At 43.5% G+C, this 13,880-nt stretch overlaps 1 protein-coding gene across 1 annotated transcript in view; it reads left to right on the plus strand.

The window, feature by feature from the left end:
* Positions 1–13,880, plus strand: part of LOC146186155 (beta-mannosidase-like) — a 68,645-nt gene that overhangs the window by 31,065 nt on the left and 23,700 nt on the right. Inside the window, exons 12-13 of the mRNA XM_084607992.1 lie at positions 9,885–10,063; positions 10,541–10,721. Coding sequence (XP_084464118.1) covers positions 9,885–10,063; positions 10,541–10,721 — 360 coding nt within the window. The remainder of the gene's footprint in view (positions 1–9,884; positions 10,064–10,540; positions 10,722–13,880) is intronic.

The raw sequence follows: 13,880 nt of genomic DNA on the forward strand, positions 1-13,880 counted from the left end.
CAATTAACGCTATATGGGATTGGTCTCCCGACTAGTTATGGCGCAGAGGGAATTTATTTAAGGGATTCTAATGCTCTTTTTTGAGATGTATATTTGTGTTGGTTCCAATGTTCTAAACTTATGGATTAGATACGCCTCCATACATTTTCTCTCCCTTTTATACCTAAAGCCTGACTGAAGAATGAATAATTCAATTTCTTTGAACTTGTGGTCTTTCTGACTGAAATGCAGGGGAACTTCTTTCGGGAGGTATTTGCTTATGTCTGCCCGAAAACCATTTAACCTTACGAGAGTGCGATATAAGGATGAAATCTAATTCACATGCCCTACATCGCACGATCAAATTATTTCAAAATAGTAATTTCGAAGATTTAGAAAATTGCTATTTCTCAAAGCGTCATTGCGTAAATATTATTGCGGTTTTCATTCATGCACCGGATTAAAAGAAAGCTTAATCGTACATACAGAAGTTGCAAGTTTGTGGTTGCTTTCAGAGCGACCAAAGCTGCAACGGCGTAAGTGTGCCTTTTCAAGGAACCAAGGACCAGGCACCCGTTTTTTCCGCTTCGTCGATTTCAATATGGGCTTTTCATGCTCGAAACTGTTTCAAGTTAATGCAAAATACTTAAATTTTAGTAATATACGGAACTCATTGCTACTAAAATTTATTTTATCTTCAATATTATGTTTATAGCTTTCTAAAGCACCTTTTGAGCTACTTAAGATACATAAAAATTTACTCTAATTGAGTCATGCATATCCAAAAATTGTGGACAAGCACACGCATTCAAAAAAAAAAAACTTTTTATAAACGTATTTTTTCCCCGCCTAGTGCAAAATATACCCACAGCTAATGTATCGTAAGGTTAGTATTTTCCTACTTACTTGCTGATGTTTAGTTTATTGAAGCAAGAAATAAGTTACAAAACACAATACAGAAGGAGACCCCAAAGCCAAGGACTGCTAACGAGACCTCGTCTAAAGACTAATTAAAAAATATGCGCTGAGAAGATGCAAAACTTGTATAGTATTTAGCATCAATAGAATGTGGAAAGAGAAATATGGGAAATTATTACAATAATTTTTGTTGAAACGAACACGATACTGCACCAAATCACACACAAATGACACAAGAACAAATTATAAAATGAAATATTAAATAACGCAGTAACGATGAACCTTGCAGAATGCATTTACGGGGACAAAAAGAAAAAAAAAAAAACTGACGAAGAGCGGATTCAAAGGCATAAATATGTAATGAATTTTTAACAGAAAGTGGGAATAAATTCCAAAGCGTGGTACGGTACTGGAGAATCGATTTGTTTGTTTTCCGTAATTAGTGTTTGGCTTAAGCAGTATCGAAAGTCCAGCACATTGGTTTTCTATTGTAGCCTCTACTACTCAGTGCAAACGCATGTCCATGTCTAGAGGCATAATTGTTTTTATGCATAGAAAGATTAGGCCATTCCCATCCTTATGTTCATAACAGTACGATATAATATTCCGCAGGTATATCACAAATCACTGTTGAAAGAGACTTCCGAGGAAGCGACACACGTTTTAAATTTGGGCCTGAAAGGCCGAAGTTTCTTTCTCACATCTGTATATTTGTGGTTTATTGATTTTACACGTTTTGTTAAAGCGCAATTCAGCGCCCCAGCTAGCTCAAGTCCATGCACTTATAGGAACGCTTAGTAGCGATCAGTCTGTTAAAGCACAAACAGTGAAAGCATGCAAATAAATTTGCGATACGGGATTTCAAATGATACTAAACACGCCTTTATGACTTCTATAGCTTATTCTTGAGCGTGGTACGAAACAGTACATCGTGAAAAGTGCAGGAGCGTTATGTTAAAACCGCAGGTACGGCGCCTCGGACACCATGCGAGCGTCATTCTCTGGTGCGGAAACAGCGAGAATGAACTCGGCCTGGCCTACAACTGGTGGAAGTAAGTCACCTAGAATACCTGATCTCTAGTGTGGTCGATTCTGTTTAAGCTGAGAATACGGCAGAAATTTTTCTGTTTGACTTAGACATAAAAATTACAGTACTGCGCTTAAGTCTGCTTAAGAGTCGAAATGGCGAAATTCATTAAACAGGATGGTGTTCACCAACTGCATCGTGATTATCATCCCTAATAACATCATCATCATTATTGATACTATCGTCACTGCCAACTAGATGCACCTTAATTGCCATCGACTACGATCGTTATCATTATCACTAACTGCAGCGTCATTATCATGGAGGATACTATCATCATTATACCCCGCGTGGACTATAGTGATTTGCGCACTCGGCTGGGTACCGGAGGATAGCAGTTCAATTTGCGGCGGAGACAGATTTTTTTCAAGTGTTATTTATTGCAAATATTTCCTGCGGACATTTCCACAGTCCATGAACCAAGAAGGCACACAGCATACAGGAACAAACCACTTAAATAAGTGAAGGACCACTTGACATACTGGGCGTTCCGTATTTATCTGTCCGAGTTGTGAACAATTCTGCGCAAAATACTGCACCCTTCGGGCTCAAACGCCGACCACAAATTAGCTTGCGATGATCTAGGTTTTTCTATAAGCTATTTTGCATTACAACTTACTTGAATTTTCCAGAATTCAGTAAAAATTGCAGTCGTTTGCGCGGAACTTTCGTAGTGGCGAGGTCACCTGATTTAGAGAGCCTACATGTACCGCCTTAAAAACCGGTACATGTGGGCTCCCTAACCTGATTCGACAAGGTGCGCCATCTGACGAACTGCGAGGCCTCCCGCGCCCTATGCAGGATATCAGCCGCCTCGAAGTTCGCCATATAGCGCAGCCGGTTGAATCGGCTGATCTGCTCGCCATTTAGAAATTTTTTGCCGTAGACGACTGCAGTTGTTCGCTGATTCCGGAAAATTCAGGTAAGTTCTCCCACACCCACGCAACCGCTCCCATGCAACGGTCAGGGAATACGGCCTCGTCTGGTCTCGATGCAGCCATGACACGGTACGGTGACGCTCTCATGCATGGCCAAGCTTGCACTGCGCGCGGCGAGTAACGTCGCCAGGCGGCTACCCAGCTGCGGAGAGCGCATGCGCCATGCCGGCGGCAATGGCAGCGGAGATGGCGCAGGCCGAGCTCGGCACTGCGAGTCACGTGATGCGTTGCCGAGGCTACAGCGCAGCTGCGGTCAAATGAAGGTCAAACTTCTGGGGATGGTGAAACTCGGCTCGACTAGATTAATAAAGCTAACGGGTTCCAAAGGACAGCGGTGCTGAATCAACGTCACAAGTCGCGTCTTAGAGAATACAGTCCGCTTTTCTCCAATGCGCTCTACCCAATAGGATCTTGCATGAGCGCTGGGCGAGAGATTTTGACCAACTGCTGGTCGCGTGGTAAATTTGCTTTAAGGCCCCTAAATAAAGCTGCCTAAGTAATACCTTGGCGTAATATCTTTCAGTAGTTTTTTAAGACAATCTAAAACTTTTGCTCCCGAAGTTGATACGAAAACATTAGGTAAGTAGTGTTTGCTGGTTAAGTAGGTTTGGAAAACGAATAACTACTCTAAACTAAACCTCGCTACTATCTATGTATTCAGGTGATAAGGGATAACAAATCAAAGCTCATGTACAAAGAGCAAGCAGTAGAGTCCCGTCATTAACACGCAGCATATTATTACGATAATCCTGATCTAACAGAGTCTGCAGTGTTGCCCCTGTAAAAGATGCTCTGTTGCAAACAAACGTAGTACAAGGAGAAGCCAACTTACGTATTTTTGGAGGTTATGTTTATAACACACGCACGCACGCACGCACGCACGCACGCACACACACGCGCACGCACACACACACACACACACACACACACACACACACACACACACACACACACACACACACACACACACACACACACACACACACACACACACACACACACACACACACACACACACACACACACACACACACACACACACACACACACACACACACACACACACACACACACACACACACACACACACACACACACACACACACACACACACACACGCACGCACGCACGCACGCACGCACGCACGCACGGAAACGCGGTCAATGTATAGGGTTACTATGTTACTATGACAAGGACGTTTTTTTCGGCGTCATGTGTAATAGATAGACGGCTTTCCAAAAAGTTTGTGTTTCTCACTTGTCTTTCGAAAGCACTGCAAAATCTTTAAAAACAGTTATAAGTTACTATTCCTTCGCTAGCGGTGTTCGGCGTTGGCGAGCGAGTGGGCGCAAGAACGCGTTGAGCAAGCAGTCCTCACAGGGTTTTAAGCGTAAATGTTTGCGCATGGAATCGGGCGACAAGCACCGCGAGAGCAGCTCCGAGTTTCCACGCTCCTTCGTTTAGGAATCGTGGTTTCGCATTCGCTCGGCCGCTGCCTTCCTCTCGGTAAACAAGAGGGGTCGCGAAATTCCGTTCTCAGTTGTCCCCAGCCCATAGCAGACAAGCGGTACAGTGTTTATGCAAATCCCCAGAACTATAGTTGCGGGATGTGCAGAACTGTCATGCCGAGGTTTTGGAAGGCTTATCTTTAAATTTGGGTAAACTGCTTGACTTTATAAGCGGCTTTTATGTGTATCATGAGGCTATGGTTGCAGAGATGTCGCGCACCTACTTTGGACTTGGGCAGGAACAAAGGCGTTATAAGGACACAATTCGACAGGAAGTAGGACTAATGGCGACAAGGAAAGAAAACTCCAAGTGAATGCCCGACAACAATAAGAATAAGAGCCCTCTCCGGTTCCTGTGAGAAATGTTTTTATATCAGTTCATATAATATGACTTATGCCAAATTTATAAAAAAAAAAAATGTTGTTTCAGAGGCATTCTGCAGCTAACAACTATTATTAAGTGCTTTAACAACCATACATATTTTGTACATGCTTAGAGAAAGTTAAAGGGAAAGAAGATGTAAACGTAAAAATGTAAATTGAAAAGAAAATATACTTGCCTGGTGCTGGCAGAGGTGAAAAAAGTAAAAAAATGCAAATTTTTGGGAAAGTTCTTTGTATGCGGCTTTAGGTTTGGAGTTTCTTGTGAACCAAGAATTGTGACATATCCAAGTCAGAGCCCTACTAACCAAGAAGTATATTGTAGTGGATGAAATGGTTTTAATACATGTGAAAGCTCGACTGATGAAAGCTGGTAGCAAACGTCTCAGAGCTCCAATCAGTCGGCACTCACTTTCCTCTGTGCAGCTACGAGCGGAGTGGAAAACTTTCAAGGTTATTTAATACGTAAAGCCGGATCTAGGCGCTCATCTGATAATTATCGTCCAGTTTAATTAACTTGTATATGCTGCAAACTACTCGAATTTTCTCTAACAATTACTGCCATTTAGAGTCTAATAACTTTTTCTTTGTAAATTAGCGCAATTTCAGAAAAGGTTTTTAATGCAAAACGTAATCACAAGAATTTACTACAGATACGCATTTACACGTTAACCTTCAAACTGATTGTATGCTTCTTGATTTTTCAAAAACATTTGATCGTGTAGCTCATTTTCGTCTATCTCTAAACTTTCTGCTCTTTGGTTAGATCCACTATATAATTGCTCTGCAACTTCCTGTCCCTTCACCAATAGCTCACCGCTGTCAACAACGCTTCCTCATCGCTTATTTATGTCACATCAGGCGTACCACAATGTATTGTTCGCTTGGCCTGCTTGTACGCGGACTGTTCCTGCCATGCTTCTCGAGTCCCAGTACCTCTATTAAACCCCTATCCTACAATATCAATTATTTGCATAAGAACATATAATAAAGCAGCAAAGTTTTGCAGACCACTACATTTTGCACCGCCCCATCATCACTCCAGATGACCACCTTGCTCTTCAAAGGAACATTTACATCAGCCAATGGCGTAACAAGTGGCATACAATTTTAAATATACCCAAGTGTCAAATTACTTCATTCGGCTGTAAGCGGCATGATACTTGCTTCAATTACCAACTTAATAACACTCCGCTTGCCCGCATCTTAACGTACAAACACATTCACCTAGCAGCAAACCACAACTACGTCTTCCAATATAACAGTCGTCTGTGATGCCTTCTAAAACACTAGAATATTTGCGTAGAAATTTACGCAATTCAATTTCTAAGATCCGCAAATTGACCTATCTAAGCTTTGTGCGTGCACAACTCGAATTTACGTCATTTTTTTGAAGCCCTCATCAGCAATACTTATCTATCATGATTGAAGCCATCCAGAATCGTGCCCTGCAAGATTCATATCAGCAAAAACTACGACCTCAGTGCAAGCACGAGCCTTAGCCTCGAATCAGATATCCGTCGTTCAGTTTCTTTTCATTGCTTACTTCACAGATACGTGCACAGCACTTCCACGTATCCCTTCCACTCTGCGCTCCTTCACGAACATCCCAGCGGTTACTTAATCAACAAAATTTTACACGTATCAGTGGTACTACTCGGGTATTCAATTTATTTGAACTGTCTCGGGCCATATCACTTTGAAATGATCTTTCTTGCACTATCGTTTCCATAGCTAACCGCGACGCATTTCGATTCGCAAGTTGTTCGACCAATACTCACCGTGATACCACTTATCAAATTTCCACTTGGCTATGGCTTAAGGCTGGTTCCGCTCACTTGACACGCTGATTTTATTTGTTAGGGCAGTGTGCCATTTTAAACTACATTTCTCCGCTGTATTTTATAGCACATTTTTTGGGTTGCGCTCGATGGTTACTTTTCGGTTCCTGCGCAGTGTTTGCATCTTAAGGTTTTATGTTGCGAACTTTATATTAAGATTGTTCTTGAACTAATAATTTATTTTACTCTCGGCGTTTCGCTGCTCTCTGCTTTTTATGTTTTCTTCTCGCCTGTATAAGTTTACAATTGTCGCCCCTCTTATTGGCAGTTGTCAGGCCCCGTACTTGGGCCTGTAAGGTATTTAAAATAAATAAATAAATAAACAAACAAACAATTAAATAAATAAACATATAAATAAATATATAAATAATATTCCTCCCATTTTATGGCGTGAAACTCGGCAGGGTATAATGCAGTATCCGGATTTATTAACTGATTCCAAGCGATTCATTTCTCGTTTTTTTTTTTTTCCGCTCAACTCTATCTCATTGGAGTAAACGACATCAAATATGAGGCACTGAAGAAATCCGCAATAGTGCTGAACCTGGCTTGAAATGGCACTGTGAGCTGCGCATTAGCTTCAAGTTTGGTAATGTGCGCTGCTGAGTTGGGCTCACTTATTCGAAAGTTCTCTTTATGGAGCTGCGTTTCCATGCAGCCTTGTGCAGCGTTAAATTTTTCTGGAACGCGTTGGCTTCTTTCATCCTGCCATGGACATCGCCAGCGTTGAAGTACTATAAAAAAGCTATTACTTTTTTAGCCCGTATCTGGAGACGGTAGCACGGTAGGGGGCTGCACGTGCCCCATGCAAATGACATTTCATTGCATATATAAAAAAGACTTCCTGACTGCGCACAGAAGTGAGTAAATCGCTTTTCCTGGGAGCGTCACGAGCAACTGATGCTGTTTGACCGGACAGTCTGGTCAGAATAAGGGGCTGCGTTTTAACAGCTGGGCAGTAAAAGTGCCTGACGCTTTAATGACCTTACAGGCTTTAAGCTTATGCATTATATAATGTTCTTTTTTTCGTCTGCCAGGAACCGTTCATAACTCAATGCCGACCGTAATCAAATGGTTTATGTGAACCTCGAAGCAAAGGTATAACATCCCGAGATAGCCAGAGGATTGGATTACAGTGGCGGATAGCTTTTTGTGGCGGTTCAGTGGGAGAGCCACGAGCGCGCACCGCCAGTTTCCAGGCGTCTCTAGCTAGCGGGTGTGATATAATAAGCTTATAGAAGCTGGCCGTCTCGCGCCCATAGCGTTTTCAGCATAGCTACAGAATGCTGTTCGCGACTGCCATTTTACTGAAGAGAGAAATGACATTGAAAGTGACCGCTCTTTCTTACGGGAGCTGCCAGTTCGAGCCTCAGAAGGCCCAAACAACTATTAAATTGAAAGCCTTTTTTAGGCTCATGGAGCGAAAATTTGTGCGAGGGAGCTGTGCACTTGATCTGTGCTTGGCATCAGTGCACTCGCAAGTAGGGGACGCGTGAGAGAGATTAAGAATGAAAGCGATTGATGGTGACAAATAATGAATAAAAGCTATAGACATCGATAGGGTTAATGACTTATGCTAATGAATGACAATGATGAATAATAATGAATGATTTGTAATGACCAATATGCCAAACTACGAGCCAAACTACGACTTGTAAATGACCGCAACCGATTGAAAATGAGTAAAATGCTTAGAGATAAGTGGTAATGACTACAGTGACTAAGCGTGACTCCTGATTGCTAATGACTACGAAATGACTAGTATGTCAAATGACGACTTGTAATAACCACAACTGATTATAAGTGAGTAAAAATACTTAACTATGAGTGGTAATGACTACAGTCACTAGGCATGACTCATCAAGACTACGAAACTATAGCTTTCGATGACTAGGCTTTCGCCGTTCTTTAAAGAGACATCTGAAAGACCCTCTAATTCCTTTTTTTTTTGTTAATAAAGGCTCAGGGATTTATCTTGAAGCACGTATATTGTCACGTAACTTTGCGATGATTGTTGCTCAAGCTCAAGGACTCCAGCACGCGGACTTTCCGGTTTCTTACGCGAGGTGCGACGGTACTTATTTGCAGACTATAGTCACGTGAAGCTGCTTATATAAAGCTAGAGACCATCGTGGTTGATTTATAAACAGTAATTCGTCATCTTTAAACCAAGGGTATAATCTTTAACCGCTATGCTCACTCACTACCGGCCATCGCTGTCGCTGAATCATTCAGTTCTTTTTAGGTGCAAACCAGCCCAACAGACCAGTTTAATTATTGGTCAGTGTACTGTCCATGTCAGCGGTGTCATTTATTCCGCGCGATAATATTGCATTGAATAGTAATTCCAGTCTTCTGAACGAGCAGTTCATCCATTAATGACTTATAAAGCAGACAACGGGGCTGCACTTCGGATATCAAAGCTTCCGAAGGAACCTTGAGCTCGTTCGGCTGGGGAGGTTTGTCACGAAGCTGATTATTTACCCTTCGCACACAGAGAACTTCTCAGAATTGTGGATGAAGTTAGCGCAAAAACCTTTGAAGAAAACATAGAAGAGACACATACGACAAAAGACAGGTGCTCCTGAGTTCAGATTGTCATCTCGACCTCTCATCCGAAATGAGCTACAGAATCTGGCAGCTCCAGTCAGCTGAGCCATGTTGTGCGGTCTCGTGACGCCGCACAAACCGCCCATCAATCAGTGCCCGGGTATCTAAGGTAGGCATGCTCGGGATCGAGCGTTCACAACGACGAAAATGCCGACGCCTGAATTTCTGCAAAACGAATCCTGTAACGCTAGCTCCTTAATGTCAACATCTTAAAAAGATTAAAATTATTCTTAGGCGAGGGACCTAATCAAAAACGTTTTTTCAGTTCGTGATTTTCTGACACCGCCAATTACAACATACCATGTCATAATGGTGAAATCTCTGGCCAATTTGGAACTAGTTAACTGCAGCCATGCTTCAAAATCTTTCTGCACGCAGGTTGGTTCCAGATTAGCAGATTCTACACGAATAGTTTTCTTACTCTAGAGATTAGTTCGACTGGCAAAAACGTGCGAGTTTTTTCAAACTGACCTTTGCTGTCACGTGCTTAACTATTGTGGTCGGCCTTCCCTGAGGCGCCGTCAGAATACCAATAAATTTTGCTCGCGATGTATTACCGGGACACTTTTGTTGGTCGGGATACCTATAAGACATCCGGTTTCTCATTGGCTGCACGACACAGGCTTTTGACGACGGAGCATCGTGAGGACTACGTGAAGCTGTACATGGAGACCCTCCAGAAGGCGGTCTATGAGGAGGACATGTCACGACCTTTCGTGGGTTCGACCCCATCCAATGGTCTGCTTTCGGAGCTCAGCGGTGGCATACACGACAATCCGAACGACGTGCTCTACGGCGACGGTACTTTTGAGAAACGTATCATTGCACAAGAGGTAGCTGCGTGAAGTCTCAAAGTGACGTCACAGGGAACGTGTGAATGGGACACAAAATTATATCACTTTTAGCTTTCTATACGTGCACCTCTTATGGCCTAGGTAGAGCAGTGGTACGGTTGCCTCAAAACTAATGTCATGTCAGTGGCAGTGGAGGATACATATTATGCTTATATTGCTAAACAGTCTAGCAAACCTGAGATTTCATTTTGTCATAGTGCGCGTGCGTGTGAGTGCGTGCGTGCGTGCGTGCGTGTGTGTGTGTGCGGGGGGGAGGGGGGGGGGGTTCACAGGCTGCATTTTTAGCTTGCATACCTTTGTTTCCCTTTCGTTTCCCTAACTATTGCTTCTAGCTTTCAGAAAGTTAATTCTTTGCTGCATTAGTATTATTTCTTTACTGAAATTCTTTCTTTTTTCTGTTTCTTCTGCGATGTGTTGCCTGCAGTGCACTACTTCGACTACTACTCCCCGCCCTGGAGCCTGGAGTCCATGCCGACGCCCCGATTCTGTTCGAGCTTTGGCTTGGTCTCCTTCCCTTCCATGCATACGCTAGCGACTGCCCTGGAGTCCGGTGACCTGGTCCTGCCCTTCCCGCAGGCTCTCGAGAACCGAATGCATTTAGGTCGGTGGGCGGCAATTGACCGTTAAAATGCACCAACTGGTCAAATGTCCAGAGTTGCTAACGACGTAGCATGTGATATACTCAGTGTAATTTGCGCAAGCTCCCTCACCTGCTTTTGACGCATCCTTGCACTCTCGACAATATCTCAGGTTGTCGATCAGTTTAGAGTTCATGTGTTTACTGCAAGATTGCGCAACTTACAGAAAAAGTATTCACGTGTGTACTATTCTCTTTGCTTCAGTGCAGTGCTGTCGGTTCTCAAAGTACCACGCGAGCTTAGATTAGGTTGCCCGGCCGTGCCACTCCCAGGCAGTGCCTGTGACTGAGACACACGGTGACCACTTTTATGTGGAGGTATGTCACTTCGCTCGTTCAGATACGTGGTATTCCTGCCAGGCGAAAATTCCAAAAGATGGCTGGATATCAGCGCGACACGCAGCCGCATATAGTACAAGGGTTGTTCAATAAAGACTGAGACAGGGTCTAGTGCGCTTTTCTGTGCGCTTGCTGCGCCATCTCTCGGCATTTTGGTAAACATCGTGACTCCACCTATATCGGACCATAAGCCTAAACACTCTGGCTCTAATTTTTCAAAATGTTTTTTTTTTTTTTTTTTTTTTTTAACAGAAGACAACATTTCAACGCTTCTAAGTGCGCTTGTTGCGTGATGCATGTAGACCTCGCGTGAACAACGCTACGCTATCAAATTTTATTTGCAGCTTAACCAAATGACCATGAAAGCATAAGTATGTTACGAATGGCAAGGAACACCCTCAATCGCAGGGAGGCGGTGATGCGCCTTTTACACGAGTTTTTGAGGGAGCTACCAACACAGCGGATGCGGTGATAAAAAATTGATAGACGCCTCCCTATCATACAACGTGCCCAATAACAGGCGATTTAAGTACAAAGCACCGACAAAGTTTTGGACCCACCACTTCATATTTCAAGAAATTGTGCAATGTAGATCCCCGCACGTCTTACACCAATCCCTAAACAAAACCGTGTAGACGTATGTCCCAATGTAAGTGGTGGGAAAGAGAGGTAGGTTAACACCGGTGGAAGACCATTATTACTGCAGACAAGACCTGGCATACTGATATGGTCCAGAGATGAAGTGCTGAGACACTCAGTGTGTTGTAAAGGGGAGCCTCAACTATTGGAAACCAAGGCGCAAACCTTGGCAAGGATCATCAACTTTTTCGAATAGAGATTGGGTTGTATACACTTATGCGGACCCTAGAGGCCAAACGGTAAACGCAGAGAACAGCAGAAGTGTTTTGGGAATGATGATGAATACATCTCAAGAAAAAGGCCAGAACTTGTGGAAAATTGGAAACTTCACCTCTGCAGCTCAATAGCTCATGTTGCGAATGCTCTGGTCCAATTTATCGCTCTGGGAAAAGCTGATCCTTCATCTACCTTACAGTCTTGACCTGGCTCCCTGCGATGCCTTCTGGTCCGCCACAGCATAAAAAGGAACTGAAGGATATGTCATTTCTATAAGTCGATGCTTTGGAGCCGGTTTTTAACCCGGTGATGAAAAGTGGCCTCGTCTGTTCTCCGGACATAGTAAAAACGGCGGGAATATGCATTTCGCTTAGGGCAGAGCACTTTAAGAGTGATGAAAGTCCTTGTGAGTAATTTTCAGAAATTATAGTTTTAGAGAATCAGTGTCAGCCTTTATTGAACAACGCTGGTAATACTGCTTTTGCTATCGCTACTACGTACAGTCAGAACTGCTTTCATTACAGGCTTTTAGAAAGCCGAGCTTACAGAGCTTGGATTTCGGCGCGCGCTGGTAATGGAAAAATGATATTATGGGGAATTTCGCTGAGTAGCATCGGCGAGGGTCCAACTACTTGAACCGAGACGTCCCTTTAAATGTGTAAAATAAAACATAAAAGAAAATAGTGACATTAGAGTGAAAACCACTTCACTGGAGAAATCATTTCTTCTCTCGTATGCAAGTACAGTGCAGTGCAAAATACGGCGTTGATGAAAAGTGATAGAAGGGTACAGATGAATAGAAAGAAGTAGTTTGTCAGTGTAAGGTCGATCCTGAGATCTTGAAAGGAGAGTCTTTTTGATGTGGTCCAAGGAGATATGAGTATGCCACAGCAAAAAGCATCTGCGTTGTTGAACATAGTTGCGCTGTAACCAGGCGAAACCTTCGAAACCAGCGCCTGCTCTCCGACAGGGCCCTGTAAGCAGGGAGCGACGTTCTGGCACACTGCATTCGAGTTGCATTTCGTGGCCTGCAAGCGAAAATTTTCTGCGTAACTGCCACACGTCTGTGCGACTACGGCGAGCCTGCAAAGCTGTCTTCGCCTTTATATTCCTGGCGCTGGTCGCCCACAGTTCGATAACACTCAACGTGTTTGGTGTCACTGCACCCGGAATGTTTGCACACCACTTTAGCGCTGGCTGCCGCGTAGGCGAGAACCTCTTACTTTGACGGGTGGTGTCGTTGGACAGTTTTGGTGCACTCTTGGGGGTCTTTCTGTACGTGACAAACCTTGGCGGCGTGGAAGGTACTCGTATCTGGGCACCATGCTTGTCTTTCCTTGGTTTATGGTACGTGGCTGCTTTCTTCCGACCAGCGGCGCCATTCGCATTCTCTGGCGTTAGGTTCCCAAGCCGACGATAATGCACGAATGGAATGTTGAATTAGTACGTACCCGAAATAAGATATGGCGGTTCTAGGAGAAATGGGAACACCGGTCTCTTTGTATGCCCAACTGACGCGGCTTGCGTCGGAGAAAGCTTGTTAGTGACGACTTTCGCTAAGAAGCTGAAGGGTGAAAAGGAAATATATAGCCTATGTCCGCACTCACCTTAGGTTTTTAGTGACGTCGAGTTTTGCAGTTTCATTAATAAGCTATAATTACATCATTATCGTGTTTCCGTCTTGACCGATTCGGTAACGTACATATACGGCCCATGTCATATGGAGCAGCGACTATTGAGAGAGGTGAAAACGAACTGAAACTGAAACAAGCGTTGCAAAACAAGGCCCTTAAATGTATCAGAGCATCTTTACTCTGCAAGCTTTATCGACATGCTAAACTCCAGTTCGATATCACTTAAGACAACGCATACTTACAACGAAATGCTTACAAAACACTTCCTCTGGGCCTAAATATACTTTGAGATTATTATT

The sequence above is a fragment of the Amblyomma maculatum genome, chromosome 6 (genome assembly GCF_055883805.1).
Source record: "Amblyomma maculatum isolate TAMU_Amacu chromosome 6, ASM5588380v1, whole genome shotgun sequence".
NCBI classification, from domain to species: Eukaryota; Metazoa; Arthropoda; class Arachnida; order Ixodida; family Ixodidae; genus Amblyomma; species Amblyomma maculatum.